This window comes from Aptenodytes forsteri, unplaced genomic scaffold (genome assembly GCF_000699145.1).
Source record: "Aptenodytes forsteri isolate BGI_AS27 unplaced genomic scaffold, ASM69914v1 Scaffold426, whole genome shotgun sequence".
Classification (NCBI taxonomy): Eukaryota; Metazoa; Chordata; class Aves; order Sphenisciformes; family Spheniscidae; genus Aptenodytes; species Aptenodytes forsteri.
The window spans coordinates 1,827,225-1,847,214 of record NW_008794010.1 but is presented as its reverse complement, the minus strand read 5'-3'; the positions used below and the strand labels follow the sequence as shown (position 1 = coordinate 1,847,214).

Sequence of the window (19,990 nt, the reverse complement as noted above, 5' to 3'; positions counted from 1 at the left end):
TTTTAAAGGAAACAAACAATAAAACCTGTTCATTATACTTTTTTGATTCAATTGTTCCAAAACTTGGGCATCAAGAACTGTATTAATTTTGTGTTTAAAATATAACACACTAGGGAAAAAAAAACCCCCACAAACTAAACAACAGAAACAATCCGACTTACTTTTAGCATCCCACAAAATATCTTGTTCTGGAGGAGCAGCAAACAGAATGTAAAGACGTAGGGTGTCAATGCCATACTCTTTCACTAATTCTTCAGGTTCTATTCCATTGTGCTTAGATTTGCTCATTTTTTCCCAAGCAACTTGGAGCTTCTCACCAGTTTTTAGGTAAACTGGTTCAGTTCCTAAGTATTAAGACATACACAAAATATTAAAACAAATTTTGCTCATTTGTAACAGAAATTAATTTTGTTCACTAAGTATAAGAAGAAACAACTACTTCTAGTGCCTTTTTTTTTTGTTTCCAAACAGTTTAAAGAGGAAAACCCATTGTAAATGTAATAAACCTTTTCCCTCCCAAATTTTTCCTACTTTCATGTTTTAACACAATTAGTATCTCAATGCTTCCATTACATCATGACAAAGTCTCTTTCTACTGTTTGGAAGCTGTATCTGGCACTCATCCTCTGTGCTACCTTAATAGCCCCTGAGACTTAAGCATTGTTATAACCATGACATTTAAAACCTCCTAGATAGGTGTACTGATTTGGTACAATTTTGACATGCACTTAGCTTTTAGAAACACCAGATTTCAATTCATAGGTTTCAATTGCAGTAAGTTATCCTGTCAAGAACGTGCCTTCTATTGCATGAACTTAGAGATGGAAAGGGGTATTTACACCGATAAAGGTGCAATTGAGCAAAAATACCTGCTATGGAAAAGCGCTAGCTTTTCTGGAAGAAAACAGGATAGCAGACAGTGGTAAATGTAAGGGGGTTTTTGGTTTGTTTAACTGCTTATGGGGTTTGTGTGCAGGAGAAGAACAGTGAAAACAAGGTTGCGTCAGAGGGGTGCTTAAGGGAGGCAAATACGACCAAGCCACTCTTGTTGCTACAGCTCCCTAGGCAACAGCTGCTGCTCCAGCTTATGCAGTGAGAGCACTGGACAGAACTCGAGAAACAGCACTTTTTCCTATACCTGTGTTACACATGCCTAATATCTACTGAATACACCAACATCTGTGTTAGCTTTGCCATGGTGATTTTGCAGGTTGTCTGTTTCCTGGGACTACTAGCTCTGTTCAGCAAGTTGCTGAGCACTGTCTTAAGTAAACTGACTTCAGGTCCTTCGGACTACACTGGAGCTAAAATAACACCATAGCACTGTTTCTGTGCTTGGATGCAAATAAAAGCTGCTGGATCAGTAGGGTCTCTGTGCACTCAGAGTGGATATGGATCCAAAACTCACTGAAGTTGCTCTCCAGTTTAAATATTACAAGGATTCATTTTCTCTTCCAAATTTTCCCAGCACTGAGACTTGTACACCAAAGCAGTCCCTGACTTTCTGGATGCATCTGTGCTGGTTTTCCCATGCAGTCTCTCTTACCAGTGAGATCAACCTCCTCTCTCTTCAAACACTGGCCTGTTGTTGTCAGTCTGAATGTCTGATTCTTGATAAGACCTTGAACCAAGAGCTTATGGAAAGGCTCCCTAAGGATGGAAGGAAAAAGAAACTTGTCTATTGAAAAGAGCTATCAAAAGCATACTTTATGATAAGCCTCAGATGTTGAGCCAATCAGGCACAATTATTTAATGAAACAAGAATTTCAAGTTGACTATACATAAATGGGTGTCACCTTAGAAAGAGTACTTTATGCATTTATTCATGGTGGCTGCCTGGCAAGTATAAGTATTTATTTGTATTCTGCACACATTCTTGCACCCTGATTTAGTACTGAGTTATTCTAACGTCACTTTTCAAATTAGCATATGGATAATACACAAAGGTTTCTTGGCCAACTGTTCAATTTCACTAACTTCAAGCTAAATCCCCATTTGTAAAAGCGTTCAAGTACCTGGCCTCACTGTCTTACAAATATTTAGTTCTAGCTTCTCTCTGAGGAGCACAGCATTTTGAACAAATCAAAATCTCGCTGCACATTTCTTTCTATAAACGGAGAAGATAGTTTCTCTAACATAAGCACTTGCATGCCTTGTCCCTTTGCAGAACTAGCCATGAAGACCTAGCTGTAAGAAAAAAAGTACACTAGAAAAATGGCAATGCTGGAAAGTTCACATGTCAGTGGATCAATTTTTTAGCATCTTGAACATTAAAACTTTACTTTTCTATCAAAATTTATATCAGGGAGAGAAAACTCTCATCAAATGTGTGTATGATAGAGCTAAGAAGAGCCTTAAAAGGACCAAAGCTAAGGGCAGTGGTGCACTCAGCAAGAAATAAAACTCTAAGTAAACACTGCTCTGGTTGACGGATACGTTATTGCTGCCACCTCCTTTAATGATCTGGCATTTCTAATTCATCGAGTCAGACGTCTGTCATTGTTTTCACTGAAAAAAGATAACAACATTAATCTCTAGAGGTTTTGGTCCCCACTCGATAGGTCAGGAAAGTAAGGCAGTTCTAACAGCAACCCCAAGAACGCTAGGGGCCAGGAGGGAGGTATGGAGCCAGACCCAGAAGGCATACATAGTCTGGGGAGTCTTCTCATGGGATCCTCTGACACAAAGACACTGGTGACCATCATTTTGGAGGGCATCCTAATTAGCGCTGGTTACTACCGACTTGCACCTCCTAATGCTTGTATGTGTGCTCAACATTAAGCAACCTGAATCCTCCCCACCTCCACCTAATAAAGCCCCACATATTTACCAAAACAACTTAAGTAAAAAGGATGCATCACTTATATTTACGTATTTTTCAAAAAGCTAGAATAAATCCATCCATCTAAAGAAGAAAAAGTAAAAATAGACTTCCACATTTTACTTCACATGTACAAAAAAGTCATAATCCAAAACACTACTCACTTTTATGAAGCCGTTTTAGTATTTTACATTATTAGGCAATATAAATTATATGACAATTTATCTCATGATTTAAACCATTGTAATTTATTTAACAATATAAAGTATTATTAAATTATATAACAATTATGCATGTTTTAACTGTATTAAAGCAGGTATATTCCAAGTACTACTCTTTAAACCCTTCTGATGACTCTGAAGCAAGGAGATATTTGAAAGAAAAGCTTTAAACTGGGAGAGAGAAAGTGACAGGCTTCATACTTTATCTTCAACATATTCATATTTGAACACGAGTTTCCTTCCTTGCATATTTTGTATACTTCTAAATATTGTGCAAGTACTGGCACATAGTGTATCATCCAGTCAGCAAGCAGCACTAGTCTCTACCATGCCACCTGGTTTTATCAACAATGTTAAGTAAGAGCAGCAATTCAAGCATCTCTATAAATAGTTTTCTAAACAATATTTCATAGGTTGCCTGAAAAATCCTGTTGTTTAGAAATAAATGAAAGGAACTTAAGGAGATGACAACTGAAGTCAAATTTAGACAGTACAAACAAGAAAAAGTATTTTAAAAATAGGAGGTAATAATTATCTAAAATCTCAAATAATTATCTCAAATTATCCAAGTGAATTAGGAGATGAAAATCGGGAACAAAAACCTTGTAATACTATCATCAACAAATGGTGTAAAGATGCTTCAGGAGATAACTGTTCAGGATAAGTTTCTTCTACAAACTAAAGACATTACACCAAGGAAAAATAAAAAGACTTTTTCCCCCCTATCATTCAGACTTCAGTGTGGTTAAGACCTCGAACGGTTATTAAAATAGCTACACTTGCTGCTATCTAAAATAAAGTTAATGAGGTAGCCAGAACATCCAAATCAGATAGGGCTCTCCACTGGAAGTGATTTTTCAAGGAACACTTATTTTTAATGACAAAGAGTTAGTTCAGATCATACGCCAAGTTATTAAAAGCTGAATGCAGGAATGAGCATTTCCTATTTTTATTTATGCTGACAGAGGCTACAAAAATGCAATACAAAATACATTACCAAGCATGGGGGAAAAAAACCCTGTGTTCCTAGTGGGAGACTGCAGGAAAATGGAGACATGCCCAAAATGAGAAAGCCAGAGCTCGCCTAATAAACACAGGGCTCAGAAACAAATTGAGCCCTGTCCCGAATTTCTCCTGAAGTGCACAGTGATTTTGCCAGTGTTGTGGTGGCTCCATCTCATGGTCACATGCAGAGTTACACTTTAATTTACATTAATAAAACCGCACATGTAAAACCTTCCCCTTCGAGGAAGGAGATGTGTTTCTTGGCTGTGGATGGGGACTGCCAAGATGCCGCAGCACATCAGGTGTGATGCAGTTCTGATCTAAATACTGCAGCACCCACTCATGGCCTGGCGTCACAAACACCTCCTGAGCCATAGCACTGGAAACAACAAACTCAGCTATGTTCGGACAGACAGACACTGCTGGCACAGTAAGCGAAGAGGTGGCTTGAGTTTCCTTGAATGCTCAATCGCATTTCAAGTTGTAAGGATGCTGGAACGGGATATGCCTTCACCTGCCCGTAAGTCTGTTTGCACCCACGCTGGAGTATGGGCACTGTGGCCTTAGTTGTGTGCAGCTTTTGATCTTCTTGTACGTCAGATGGGACCCTACCTGTGAAGTCTACCTGACACCTCCAAGAAGGATCAGCTGTGCTAGCCACGAAGTGTGTAATCCATCTTTTTCCTTTCAGTAACGTTCATACACAGGTTCATTTCTATGATAGACCAATCTCTCTATATAGGAGCACGCAATGGATGGAGGGGCAAGTGCGACTGACAGATCAGGAACTCCTGCTCAGTGCCATGTCCTCAGGCTCCTCGCTCTGCTCCGTGCAAGGTGACTAGCGGGACTTTCAATCCAATTACCTGGCTGGAAGGACTCTGTGGAGCCTTCAACAGTGATAAACAGTGGACTCGGAAGAAGGGATAGCTCTAGCAAGGGAGCTCACTGCATGTATTTGCATCCCACACTTCTAGAAAGGCTGAGAGAGCCTGACGCTGTGTCCTGGAGTCAACACAAGACCTTGGTCAGTCACTGTCAGCTGAATTCAGGTGCTTGTGAAACCTGCAGTTAGATCTATCTGTAACAATCTGGCAATCCTGTAGAAGGCCAGAAGTGATTGGGGGATGTGGGAGCTGATCATTTTAGGCAGAAAAATGATCAAACAATATTGAATGTTCAGATTTTACTGTCAATAGCTGAGTGCTTTTACTTAAAATCAACACTAGTGATAAAGTCCCTAATGAATACAGAGAAGCTCTAACATCCTTCCTTTACAGAATAAGCTATTTCTGTCACACACTTATCTTCTTTTATTCTGTAAGGCACCTATGTAAAAATAGTGCCTTCTTACTCAAGAGATTTGCTCTCTATCACAGTCAAATCTGCTGACTTAATGGCAACAATAGATTTTTTTTATTGCTTTATAATCCTTCAGAGAGAGTGTGCTAGATTCCATTTACAATTATTCATCAGACAGAACTGATTACTAAAGTCTAGGGAAGAGCCAAATTCTGTGTAACTTGTACTTGCAATAATACGGTTGAGCAGGTGTAACCGAGTGTGTCAGCACACACTTGCCATGGTGGATTAAGCTGGAACAGATGAGGAGGTTGCTGGCCCCAGCTGCCTACCTGGCCCCTCTCCCAGCGGTGGTCACAGCTGGGAGGGCTGACTGGCTTGTGAATTAATTCCAGAACTGATGCGCTTTACAGACCAGATTGCTAAAACAAAATGACATCAATTTGGGCTTAATCTGTTGTCACATGTACCAATACCCAGAGGGTGCTATTTATTCTGCCTTGTCATTACTGAGGAAATGAGGAGCACTTCCCACCATCTCCAATTCAATGCATTAAAAAAAAAATAAAATGAAAGATCATGCCCCATCTTCAGGGGATATTTCAACTATATTGACACCTTTACAATTTTAGATGCCTATAAACATTGCGTCTTCTATGAAAGCATGTGTGACATCTGTAAATGAATGGCCTATAATATTTCTATTGTAATAACGTACATCATATGTGAAGAGATTGCTTTGAAAATCTAAACTATGAAATTTTAAACTTTTGTTTTCAACCTCATTATTATATTAATAGCCATTAGTACAGAATTAAAGGCTATCAGGAAATATTTCAATGGATTTGAAAGTCAGCAGATAGGAGCCAAACAATGAAAATTTCCATGAAGAAAATGTATCAAAATGAAAAATTACTACAGATTAATAGGAGGATCATAAAAATTTGTCAGGATACTAGATAACACTTTAAATGGTGGCAGCTCTCATTAACTGAGACGTAGCAGAATTTTACTAATTTAATCAGTGAACAAAATCTGAGCTAAAGATTTTCAAAGATTGAAAATGCACAAGAGGGCAGGTTTTTTTATAATTTTAATGTTTTTCCTTGGAGCTGTGGGCTTCAACACCATGACTTTTAAGCTTCCTAACAATAAGCTTGTTGTTTCTTTTCAGATCTCTCAGACCAGCCCTTGAGCAGTCCTAACAGAAGACTGAGCAAAAGTGGCTTCTGACCAATGCTAAAACATATTTAAGACGTGGCAATATTTATAAAGGAGTTGAAATTTCCATATCAAAACAAAATCCTAATTTGACTTCATGGCTTAAAAGCACCTAATGCTTTAAGTGCATAGACCTAAAGCAAGCAAGCAGTTTTGCGCATGATGATGAATTTGTTACAGTCATCTTGCATTCTGAACACACGTATAAGCAGTACATACAACAGATCCTAGGGGCAATGCTGTAATGTATCTTCACATGTGCAACAGTTTGTGAGATTGTACATGGCCTCATAGGAATTGTCCACAGTCTTGCAAACTACTTCTACAGAAAGCAATTTTGATTTTCTCTGCTATTGTCACTAGACATAGTCAGTGCTTCTTGACCATTTTTTTCATTGAAGTTAAGAGTTTTTCCTGCAATTTACCATATTTAGATGACTCTAAGCACAGTGCTTTGGTGCTACTGTTGTCACAGCAGAGTATGAACAAAACACATTCCAAATTCATACAGCTACAGAATCACAGACTCTTAAAATAATGTACGTTGGAAGGGACCTTTGGAGGTCATTTGGTCCAACTCCTTTCTTACAGCAGACCTAACTTCAGGTTGCTCAGGGCCTCGTCCAGCTCAGTTTTGAAAATACCCAATGATGGAGATCCCACAACCTCTCTGGTCAAACAGTTCCAGTCTGACCACCTTCACTGTCAAAATTATTTTCCTTCTATCCAGTTGGACTTTGCTGCAATCTGTGACTGTTACTCTTTTCCTTCTCAGAGGGGAAACCATCTCTGAGAATAGCCTGGTTCTGTCTTTCCTATAATCCTCCTGTAGTAGACTGCAATTAGACTCCCTCCTCAGCCTTCTCTTCTCCAGGGTGAACATGCTCAACTCCCTTAGCTTCTCCTTGTATGACACATGCTTCAGCCCCTGACCATCTTAGTGCCCCTCCACTGGACCCTCCCCAGTTTGATAAAGTCCCACACACTGCGGGGGCTCAAAGCTGGACACAGTATTCCAGATGTGACTTCCTGAGTGATGAGCAGAGATAATCAAAGCGGGACATGCTTTTGCTAATGCAGCGCAGTATACTCTCAGGCCTACTGCTGACTCACATCAAACTTGGCATTCGCCAAGACCCCTACAGCCCTTCTCTATAGTGCTCCTCCTCACACAGTTGGCCCAGCCCTGTTTCCTTGGGTAATCTGCTCCATGTACAGGACTCTGAATTTGCCTTTGTTGAACTTCATGAGATTCCTGTCAGCACTTCAGACTTGCTCCTCCAACTTGTCAAAGTCCTTTGCATTGCAGCCCTGCCATCCAGAATATCAATGGCTTCTCCCAGTGTGCAGTGAACTTGCTGAGGGTGCACTTTGTTGCACTGCCCAGGTTTTTGATGAAGATGTTAAATACAATTGGCCTCAGCAGTGACTCCTGAGGAATACCACTTGCAAACAGCTGCCAGTCAGACTTTGAAGCCTAATGGTTCAGACAGTTTTTCCATCCATGCTGTAGTCCACCCATTCAGTCCGCATCTCCCTAGTCAGACTACAAGGATGCCATGGGAGAACTTGTTAAGAGCCTTGCTAAAGTCATGGTAAAAGATACGCACAGCGCTCTCCTCATGCACAGAGGGAATCATCTCACCACAGAAAGAAGGCAGATTAAGTTGGGCATAATTTCTCTCGGTAAATCCATAGTGGCTACTCCCAGTCACCTTGTCATTCATGTGCCTGAAAATTACTACCAGGATGATTTGCTTTAAAATATTCTTGGGGACAAATGTGAGGCTGACTGGCCTATAAGTACTTTGGATCATCCTCCTTGCCTGTTCTTGAAGATGAGTTTTGCATCTGCCTTTCTCCAGTCAACAGGGACATTCCCTGATCATCATGACCTTTCAAAAACAATTGACAGCAGCCTCACAATGGTAAAGGCCAGCTCCTTCAGCACCCTTGGATACATCCCATTTGGTCCCATGGACTTGTACATGTTTGGTTTACTTAAAGTGATCCCTAACTCAATCCTACTGTACAGTGGGTAGCACCTCTTTCCCTCAAACTCTCCTACTAAGCACAAACCTTGACAGCAAAGGCCAAGGCAAAGATCGTCCTTTGCTACTAGGCTCTTTGTCTGATTTTGTATCAGGTCAACATTTTCCTTGATGTTCCTGTCCGGTGGGTGAGGAATTAGTTAGATGGTCGCATCCAGAGGGTGGTGGTCAACAGCTCAATGTCCAGATGGAGACTGGTGACAAGTGGCATCCCGCAGGGGTCCGTATTGGGACCGGTACTGTTTAATATCTTCATCAATGACATAGATGGTGGGATCGAGTGCACCCTCAGCAAGTCTGCAGATGACACCAAGCTGAGTGGTGCAGTCGACACACCAGAGGGACGGGATGCCATCCAGGGGGACCTGGACAAGCTCAAGAAGTGGGCCCGTGTGAACCTCATGAGGTTTAACAAGGCCAAGTGCAAGGTCCTGCACCTGGGTCGGGGCAACCCCCAGTATCAATACAGGCTGGGGGATGAAGGGATTGAGAGCAGCCCTGATGAGAAGGACTTGGGGGTACTGGTGGATGAAAAGCTGGACATGAGCCAGCAACGTGCGCTCGCAGCCCAGAAGGCCAATCGTATCCTGGGCTGCATCAAAAGCAGCGTGGCCAGCAGGTCGAGGGAGGTGATTCTGCCCCTCTGCTCTGCTCTGGTGAGACCCCACCTGGAGTACTGCGTCCAGCTCTGGAGCCCTCAGCATAAGAAAGACACGGACCTGTTGGAGCGGGTCCAGAAGAGGGCCACGAAAATGATCAGGGGGATGTAACACCTCTCCTATGAAGAAAGGCTGAGAGAGTTGAGGTTGTTCAGCCTAGAGAAGAGAAGGCTTCGGGAAGACCTTCTTGCAGCCTATCAGTACTTAAAGGGGGCTTATAAAAAAGATGGTGGCAAACTTTTTAGCAGGGCCTGTTGCGACAGGACAAGGGAGAATGGCTTTAAACTAAAGGGGGGTAGATTTAGACTAGACATAAGGAAGAAATTTTTTACGCTGAGGGTGGTGAAACACTGGCACAGGTTGCCCCGAGAGGTGGTGGATGCCCCATCCCTGGAAACATTCAAGGTCAGGTTGGACGGGGCTCTGAGCAACCTGATCTAGTTGAAGATGTCCCTGCCTATGGCAGGGGGGTTGGACTAGGTGACCTTTAAAGGTCCCTTCCAACCCAAACTATTCTATGATTCTGATTCTATTTGCAGAGGCCCTTCTTACTGCCTTCACATTCTTCACAGGTTTCAATTCTAGATGAGCTATGGCCTTTTCTAATTCTATGCTGCCTACCCAGTTAATGATTCCACATTCTTCCAGGGGTAGCCCATGCTTCCCCTTTCCATGCACTTCTTTTAGTGCTTGAGCTCACTCAGGAGGTCCCTTTTCAGCCAAGCTGGCCTCTTTCCATACCTCCTCATTTTCTTGCAAACCAGAGTAGACAGCTTACTTTGCAAGCAAACCTCCCCTTCCTTGTGGTCTCAGTTTACAGTGACAATACTTCAGCCACCATAGTTAATGTTGTTTTGGGAGGTGGAAGAATTTGACTAGCAAAAGAACATTTTGCTGCTGTGTGTTACAGCTCCACTAGATGGCTGATAGATTAGGATTGTGAAGTCTTTTGTAGAACTGATAAAACTGAAATTGCTTGCAAGGAAAAGCTCCGAAATTCTCTGCTTAAAGAAATAGTGCCTATGACAGAAAGAATCTGCTTTGAGAGGCCCACTCCCTCAGAGAAGGAACAGCCTTCCTGCTGCAGCTGTGCAAGCTGGAGACAACAGGTTGAAACACAGGTACACAAATCATCCACATCCAAAATCTCAAATACAGCTTTCACTGCAAACTATTTTGCAGGCAAGAATGAGTGACGAAAACGCATTGCCTGCTTTCATCAAATGATTATGAAGTAACTCAGGGAAATATTCTGCTGGCTCCACTAACTAGTCCATCTTTTTCTGGCACACAGCTACTTAAGTTCTGGTTTTGTAGCAAAACTGCTGCATTCAAGAGAGTTCAGTGCCATGTATATGTAGGTTCCTCTTTTACATCAAGTTTTTAGAGTGGATACTAGTAAATAATGAATGCATACAAGTTGCCAGCTGAGAAATTACTGAGCAGTTGCTCTCATGGGATCACTCATTTTGACTCAATCTATTCAAATGTCTCTGCTGATGGGAGAACTGGACAGAGCATGAGGCAGTACTTCACTATTCTGACACTAGTATCCTCCCTGTTGAGGCGTTCCTGTGATAGCATTTTACGGTAAAAAAAGGGCAGAATTTCAGTGGAAGTGGGGATGTCAAGCTGGGAACCTGAGAGGACAAAGAATAGAACATCAGATGACGCACCTTCCTGCCTCAAACTTTACCTCTAACCAAACCAGAGGATAATGAATTAGGCTATAGCAGCATTAGGAACAAGAGTAGTTAAAAGTAATTCTATAAAAGTCATTAAATAAAAAATAAATTGACAGCAGATACATATACTGCTTTTGCTTATCAAGAACTGTTTTGCACTGTTCAGATCCAATACTGCAGTGAATTATAGGAGTGCTTATTTTTCTACATATGCATGGTTCCACTGAAATTAATGGTATTACTGTGCATGAAGTTACCTAATTTGAAATAACAGCATTACTCAGAATGCCTGAAGTTACTAGTTTATGCGAGCTTTTGCAGGCTGAAAATCTATAGCAACATTTTATCACTTGCTCTGAGCCAGTTAATACTCATGTAATAAAAATGCTATGTATGTATGTATGCATACAGAAAATGCAACTGACTGTGAAAAACCAAGTAGTTAGACAAGACTGACAAGCAGGAAAATTCAGGCTTATTCAATGTAATGTTCTATCATTGTAACAATGTCCCCTAACACTCTTGCTAGTCAAATGAAATATGAAAGATTTTTATAGAAATATATAAGGCTTACTTATGTTTTGTCATCTTTAGGTCATGGCAAAAATGGCTGAAAAACCTCGCATAGAATAAGTGCATAACTGCATGCTCCTTTCCTCCGATGTACAAATCTACAGGCATCCAGTAGTCTGCTAAGTCATTATTGAAGGGCCTGAAAAAACACAATTATAGAAAAAACACAATATGGAAAGGAAAGATCAGCTCTACTAAAGTAGCTCATCATACTTGACTAGACACCACTATTTACTGAGAGCTACACATGTAATAAAACTTTTATTTTGCTATCAGATCTCTTTCATTTTTAAGAAGTGATATGCTTATTAAATTATAGACAAAATGATAACTGCCTCTGAAAAGCCGTTCCACAAAAATATAATTTTCATATATTTTAGGGAAGCAACTAAGATTTCACATACGTTACCTGAGAAAGTGATGAAAATATTTGCTTGCTCTTTAAATGATTTTTTTCATAAATAACCTGTGGCTAAGCTTTAATTTTTTTAGTATTTATCAACTTTTACATACAAATATATTACAGTGAAAGACATGTCCACTCAAAAACAGTTAATTTTTTTTTAATCAGAGGTTTGCATTGTTGCCATTAGGGGGCAATGAAGCAGTTTACTATAAGGTTGCAAAACATTTTCAAGAGTCAGATGGGTCATCGTACTCCAAGGATGCTCTATGAATTCACAGTAAATTTGTCAGTTAGAGCATATTTACTATGTCGCTGGAGGTCACCTGCATGGTTTCCTAGCATTGCTTACTGCTTCATTAAATATTGTTACGTCTCCTATAATGGGCTCCTGCCTTCAAAATACCATTTGTATGTATGTTGTTCTTTTCTGTATGCTTTATGGCCCCGTTCTAACAAATTTACTTGTTTTGTTAGCTTGTTTGATTATTCCATGTGTAATTTTTGTAATAGCAACACTTTTTTCCTCACGTAGGAGCCCAAAAGCAAATCATAGACCTGGGATTCATGGCTTTAGTGGAACAAATCAAAACTAACTTGTCACAGGGTTCCAAAATCAACAGAGTAATTCTCCCAAATTCTAGACCTGTGAAATATGACTTATGGAAATAAAGGGTTTACATATACCCAGCTTAGCTAAAAAAACCAAATAAATAAATCAAATGGAGGTAGCGATCTAGTACAGAAGTCCATAAAAATGTTATTTCAATATAAAACAGATTTAGCTACACTAAGATGTTACTTTGACAGCTGGATATTATATCTGACTATTTAATCTTCAACTTCTGGAATAGTCCCTCTTGTCCATACACAAAAAAATATTTTAAATTGTCACTGGAGAGGAAGCAGTCTGCATAACTTAATAATATTAATAATAAATTCACAATATCACTAGCAAATAACTAAAATTGATGTGAAATAAAAGTGTTCACAGAAGTTATTTCACAGCAGTTATTTCTTTAGTTTAACTAAACTGGTGCTGCCAATACAAAAAAAACCCGTAATTGGCCCAGCTATACTAAATCACTTGGTATGTAGTATGTACCCAGACACTTCTCTGGACAACAAATAAATAAATAAATCCCCAAAGAGCCCTACATGTCGTATCAATATCTAAAAAATGCAACTCTCTCTATCTTCCTCAGACTACATAGTACAGCTGTTCCACTAATTCGTCTTTGGAAAAAACAGTGCGATCAGCGGCACTTCTACAGGCAGACTATGAAGCAGAAAAACAGCTAAATAACTACATCTATCTTCCCACGCCACACTCTCCATGCTGCAGCCACTAATACAGAGCACATGAAAAATCTCCTTTCATTAATTATGCATATAGTCAAAGTGCTGACACAGCAGGAGCTTGCTGCGATGCCACTTCACTTTAGGTCTGCGCACAAGGAAGTAGCAAGAGTTACCAGAATTCAAAAGGAGAGAAATGAGGGTGCCATTCTTGGCAGCTGGATGTTACACCGGGCTTTTCCTCTTCTTACCGGTGGAAAAGCACTGTCTGTCCACACACTGAAATACTCAGTGTATTGCCAGGGAGGGTACACTCCATGCAACTTACCACAGCCTCAGAGAGAGTCATGGTAGGCTGTCATTCTTGATGGCGTCCTCCACTAAGGACTATCTTCAGCTCCTTAGCTGAACATTTCCTCTGTGCCCTGCCCCATAATGCCCTTTCACGCAAACTTCTGCCCCTTGCCTTGTAGCTCCTGTGCTTACATAGTTGTGTCTACACATCCTGCTCTTGTAGATCTCCTGGCATGGGAGCAACCAAATGCCGCATTTTTAGAGCAATTCCTAGTCTGCCCTGCGCTGTGCTCAGGCCAGAGCGTGGGCACAAATCAGGGCAGCCCAGGGGTTTACTCCGCCTGCTGCAAAGGCAGTTAGAAGCTAGCAGCACCAGAGTGTCTGGCCTCTTCCCTCCCTTCTATTCTGTGAAGCGGGCTGGCCCACCCGATGGCTGCAGCCCTCACCTGTCCGTGTTGTGAGGGTCAGTGTACCTCAGGTAGTACCAAGCGGAATCAACAAATGTATCCATGGTATCGATTTCCCGCCGTGCTGCTGCCTTACACCTGAGCAAGAGAGAAGGAGAAAAGCTATTTTTAGATAAGTGACAAGCTTGGAAAAAAACAACCATGCATGTACAGAGTGGCCATGAAGACATTTAGATTGAAAACTGAACGGGTCTGAGCACTCTGAGGAGTGGTATGTTCAGAAGAAGCCCAACACAAGTAACACAGCCCACTCTCCTTCCTTCTCCCTCCCAAACCAAACAACATCCAAACCAAAAAGAAGGCTGAACAGCGACAGCATCCAGCAATAGCAGAAGACTGCACTGCACCAGACAGCCCTCTCCATCGTATGCTCCTGGAATTTTTTATAATTGCTATTTTAAAAGAAACGAAGCAAGTCTTAAAGCACAGACAAGCGTACTTTGCCATAAAGTTAATGGGAACTCAATATATATCACACTCGTTAGGTACCAGCAGACAAATAATTTTATAAACATTCAGCAGACGGAGCAGGTCGTTGCCTCTCTGATTGTCTGTATAAAAAGGTCTTTGCAGATTCCACTTATCATCTGTAGAAAAAATGAACTTAGTTTAATTTAAGCTTTCACTGAGATGTAGCAAATCTCTTCTAGACCTTGTAGCACAATTTTAATTTGTGATTACTGCAAATCAATTTTTGCTAGGAGTTATATTGGCAGCCCTGAGGAACAGTTTTAAAATAAATTTTAGTAGCTCAGGTTACTTTCTGCTAGTTTCTCCCTGAATATAAATTATTTGTTTGTAGGAGCTGTCCTGGTTTTGGCAGGGATAGAGTTAATTTCCTTTCTAGTAGCTGGTACAGTGTTTTGGATTTAGGATGAGAACGAAGTTGATAACGCACCGATGTTTTAGTTGTTGCTAGGTAATGCTTACACTAGCCAAGGACTTTTCAGCTTCCCATGCTCTACTGACTGAGAAGGCTGGAGGTGCACAAGAAGCTGGGAGGGGGTACAGCCAAACTGGCCAAAAGGACATTCCATACCATGTGACGTCATGCTCAGTACATCAACTGGGGGAAAGCTGGCCGGGGGGGCCGCTGCTCGGGGACTGTCTGGGCATCGGTCGGCGGGTGGTGAGCAATTGTACTGTGCATCACTTGTTTTGTGTATTATTATTATTATCATATTATTATTATCATTTTATTTCAATTATTAAACTGTTTTTATCTCAACCCACGAGTTTTTCTCACTTGTGCTCTTCCAATTCTCTCCCCCATCCCACCGGGTGGGGGGGAGTGAGCGAGCAGCTGTGTGGTGCTTAGTTGCCGACTGAAATTAAACCACGACAGGAGCCAATAATCACATTTAATAAACTTCCCCTTGTTGTAAACGATCCCTCTTTAAAAGTCTTACTGTTAAAACAATGGGATTATTCTAATATAAATAAAACCTTGCAACCTGTGACAAACTTGCACATAAATACCACTGGCTATATGTAACAAATGTATGCAATTTATAAATGTATATAAATTTAAATGCATGTATATGTGTAATAAATATACGTAATAAATGGGCACTGGCTATTTAATATTTTCCAACTGCATAGTCTGTGACCAGGCTTGATAACTGAGCTGCAACACCTATCTGCCTGTCTGCCTGATACTTCAGCATGGCTTGCTGAGGCAAGTTTAGGAGAGTATCACCAATTAACATTTTCCTTCTCTCTGTCTCTTCCCCAGGTCCTTCTCTACCAGCAAGTTTTTCTTTCAATGAGAATAACGTAGTAAAGAAATTTTACTTCTAACTGCTTTTCAATATAGAAAAACCATTTTATTAAATTGTACATATAAGCAGAGACTTGGCCAATGTAAAATAATACTGTATTATATTGAAACAGAATGGCTTTTCAGTCAAAAGCAAGCATACTTTACAGCCATTGAACCATAATTATATCTGCTTCATGCCTCTGATGTTGCCTGTTCTCTAAATGGACATGGCTCACTAAGGCACAGACAGCATGGGCATCTTTCAAAATTTATACAACAGGGACAATACTGTAATCTCATTAGATGATCTTCAGACAACTAACACAATTACCTGGACTTGTGTAACAACGAATAACTTGTGCATCTCCTCCCATTTATGACTGCTTACATTATTGTCACTCAAATACTCACAGACTTTTACATCTTTCCATCTTACTTTCCTTAATAATTCTAGATATTAAATGCAACTAATGAAAAAAACCCTATTACTGGAGAGAAGGACTAAAGGAAGGGATGACGTAATTTCTCAGAGCAAGGAAAACCAAGGAAGACTGCACACACAAAGGCAATAGCTCAAAGGATTTGAAACTGTAGCAGACATACGGATGAGCAAAACTGAAGACAGTTGTCAAACAAGTGAGAATTAAGAAGCCAAATAAAGGTGAGAATTTAAAAAAAAAAAAGTTAATTTCAGCAAACTACCACATTTTAGGCTAAGAAACTAATCCTGTACGCCTTTATTTCTGACTAAACAAATGCCCCTGATTAACTTCTAAGTAGGGCAGCCACAGTAACTATCCAGAAACCATAAGGATTTGCTATACATCAAAAGTACCTTGTTGCCTGGTAAACAACAAAATCATTTTTGAATTAAGGTCAGGAGGAAGCCAGGAGTGCACAATGACTTTCTGTAACATCAGGAAAATTTTTCAGTTGAAATTATGAATTGTAGACCAAGGTATTTCTAGGGATTTTACTAAACCTGTGGATCTTATTTAGCAAGGCTTCCCTGGAAGTCACACTTTAAAATACACTAACTATATGTAATTTAAATAGGCATATCTGAGAAGAAATTTTCTATGCAGAAACATGGAAGTAAATGTGTGTTTTACATAAAATACATGTTATCAACAAAGGTCAAAATACATGTTCCCAGAGAACCACAGAACTGCTGTGCGTAAGCTACCTAATTAGAAACGAAAACCACACTGATATTCTACCCTGCAAATGTTAAAATACAGTGACGTGTTATGAAACTGCTGGGTTATCAATGAGAGCCCTAATGTCATTTCTGTGTCTGATTCCCCTGCCTGGCAGCCTGATAACATACTTCCCATTTGCTCAGCCTGTTAGCAGCAGCATTGCATTGCACTGCTGATGAAAAACTTCTCTGGGGTAACTCATGTTCTACCAGTTCTTCTGCAGAACCTGTAGGCAAACTCCAATGTACAGGGTATCTAAGCAGCCCTCAAGATTAGACAACTGATTTTCATGACGTATCTGTCACTACTTAATTTAGGCTATTTTATTTCTTAAACAGCTGGACTACAAACAATAAAGATTACAACACTGACAAGATGCATATACTTACTATCTCCTTCAATATGAATTACATGCTGTCATCTCTAATATACAGTGAATGTGATTCTTCATGATAAAGAATTATATAGCTGAGGAAACACTTTATTGTTGGACTATTGCTAAGCAAATGAGCACAATGTTAGTTTCCTTAACAAAATGAAATAATTAAATAATCATTATAAGCTTTATATGAACTCTACTGGTGAAAGATAATGGAAATTCTTGTCGTAAATGAAGTGAGAAATACTGTTAAGAAATGGAGGGCAGGGAGAAAATAATTCTTTTTTCCCTTTTTTCTTTCCTCCAAGTTAAAAACAGTGAGCTTTGCTTCAGCTTGTTTATGAAGAAATAGCAGTGGGTGTCTGTGTTGCAAAATAGGAGTTTTACAGAGTATATAAGAAAAAAACCCCTACGCTGGGTCAGACTAAACATCATTCTGGAGTAGTATCCTGGCTCAGAGTGGTCAGCTGTCAACACTTATGGAAAGAGCACAAGAAACAGGCAGGTACAAAGCGCTCTCTCCCAGTCTGCAGTAAATGCAGCATTGGCTTACCTCGGACAGGAACAGTTCACCCATTCTGGAGCAGTTTCTAAAGGTGAGGCTCCCTTTCCCGTGAAGGTGGTTACACTGGGCAACACCACAGGTAAGTCTTCATAAGGTACAGGGACAGTGCCACATGTCTGGCAGTGAATGATAGGAATAGGTGTTCCCCAGTACCGCTGTCGAGATATTAACCAGTCTCTTAATTTGTCACTCGTTAGGTCTCCACCTATTCCTTTATTTTTGGCCTGCTGGGTAATAGCTTCTAAAGCTTCCTGACGAGTCATGCCTGTGATCTGATTTAAAAAAAGAGATGCAGAAGAAGAAAGAAAAATGTATATTTGCTGTCAGTGAAAATGCAAGAACAAACAAAAAAGTCACAAATGCAATTTCTGAGAGTCAAAGTTTATGAGCCTCATCTTAATTTTCCCCTTCCCTCTGCTTAACATCCTTCTACCCAAGAGACTATTCACATACCAGTTACTGGATTAATTTAAACCCTCTGTTGTGGTTTGACCTCAGCCGGCAACTGAGCACCACACAGCCGCTCGTTCACCCTCCCCCCACCCCGGTGGGATGGGGAAGAGAATCGGAAGAATACAAGTGAGAAAACTCGTGGGTTGAGATAATTTAATAATTTAAATAGTTTAATAATTGAAATAAAATAGTAATAGTAATAACAATAATAAGAAAAGAACATACAAAGCGAGTGATGCACAATGCAACTGCTCACTACCGGCCGACCGATGCCCAGCCAGTCCCCGAGCAGCAGCCCCCCCGGCCAGCTTTCCCCAGTTTATGTACTGAGCATGACGTCACATGGTATGGAATGTCCCTTTGGCCAGTTGGGGTCAGCTGTCCTGGCTGTGCCCCCTCCCAGCTTCTCGTGCACCTCCAGCCTCCTCAGTCGGTAGAGCATGGGAAGCTGAAAAGTCCTTACCTGGTGTAAGCACTACTTAGCAACAACTAAAACATCGGTGTGTTATCAACATTGTTCTCATCCTAAACCCAAAACACAGCACTGTACCAGCTGCTAGGAAGAAAATTAACTCTATCCCTGCCGAAACCAGGACACCCTCTTAATCAAAGGGTAATGTTCTTGATAGCCTGAATAGAACAAGGCTGAGAAAGAGCCCTGTAGACCCCTTCAGCCTTTATTGGCAGATATTTGCATTTACTGCCAATATTTTAATCAACTGCTATATGCTCACACTTCCAGAATATCACCAACACAAAGTAGAGACTGAGGAAATGTGGATGGTGAAACAGCTTGCTTTCTCCTCCGTTCATTTGGGGGGTTTCTATTCTTGCTTTCAGATACGTCTTAACCACTTAGACCCTACCTGTGATGTAATAGAATATGAGCTTTGTGTCTGCTATCAAATGTACTTTTTCAAGAGCTATAACACCGTATATATTTGATATTTAAATACAAGATTTCTATGTCACTTCAGGCAGATATGTTACCAGAAAGACTTACGCCACATTTCAGTGAATATGTGGAAAAGGGACTGATATATTAATATTTGGCTTAAAAATGTATTGAGATGATGAAATAAGAATCAACTTTTAACACAGGATCAATTATTCAGTTTCCATTATAAAACTCAGACCAATACTGTAGCTTCTTCTCCTGCACAAAAGGAAGAAAAACCTCATTTTATTGCTACAGAAAAGCCAACATATTTCATCATTAAATTATTCCTAGAAATACAGTAGCATAAGCCTGGCTTGATTTAAAAAAAAAAAAAAGCTTTTAAACACACAAATTATTTGGCACTCTTGAAAAAACAGAATTAGTTTGCATTGTTATTTTAAGTTGGAAAGAACTCCATACTTGTATACCCACCTCCCCAGAATTAATGACTTTCTCCAAACCATTTGGCAATGTTTCAATTACTTCAGTGAAAGAAATGCCTAGATTCTTAGCTACTACAGCATCTTCTGCACTTGTAGTAGGTATTCCTGGGGAGGAGGGGAGTTAAAAAAAAAAAAAAAGAAAATTAGTTCTGGGATTCACTAACATGGATATCAATCATCAATTTGGGGATAAAACATTTTATTTCTACGACACTCTCTTTAGAATAACTTACATTTGCCCAAAG

At 40.3% G+C, this 19,990-nt stretch overlaps 1 protein-coding gene across 1 annotated transcript in view; it reads right to left on the bottom strand.

The window, feature by feature from the left end:
- The window catches only part of LARS2 (leucyl-tRNA synthetase 2, mitochondrial), a 92,575-nt gene that overhangs the window by 21,896 nt on the left and 50,689 nt on the right, over positions 1-19,990 (bottom strand). The window contains exons 10-15 of the mRNA XM_009290374.2: positions 19,735-19,850; positions 17,898-18,181; positions 13,981-14,079; positions 11,540-11,677; positions 1,547-1,650; positions 162-344 (exon numbers count right to left, since the gene is read on the bottom strand). Of these exons, the coding sequence (XP_009288649.1) occupies positions 162-344; positions 1,547-1,650; positions 11,540-11,677; positions 13,981-14,079; positions 17,898-18,181; positions 19,735-19,850 (924 nt within the window). The remainder of the gene's footprint in view (positions 1-161; positions 345-1,546; positions 1,651-11,539; positions 11,678-13,980; positions 14,080-17,897; positions 18,182-19,734; positions 19,851-19,990) is intronic.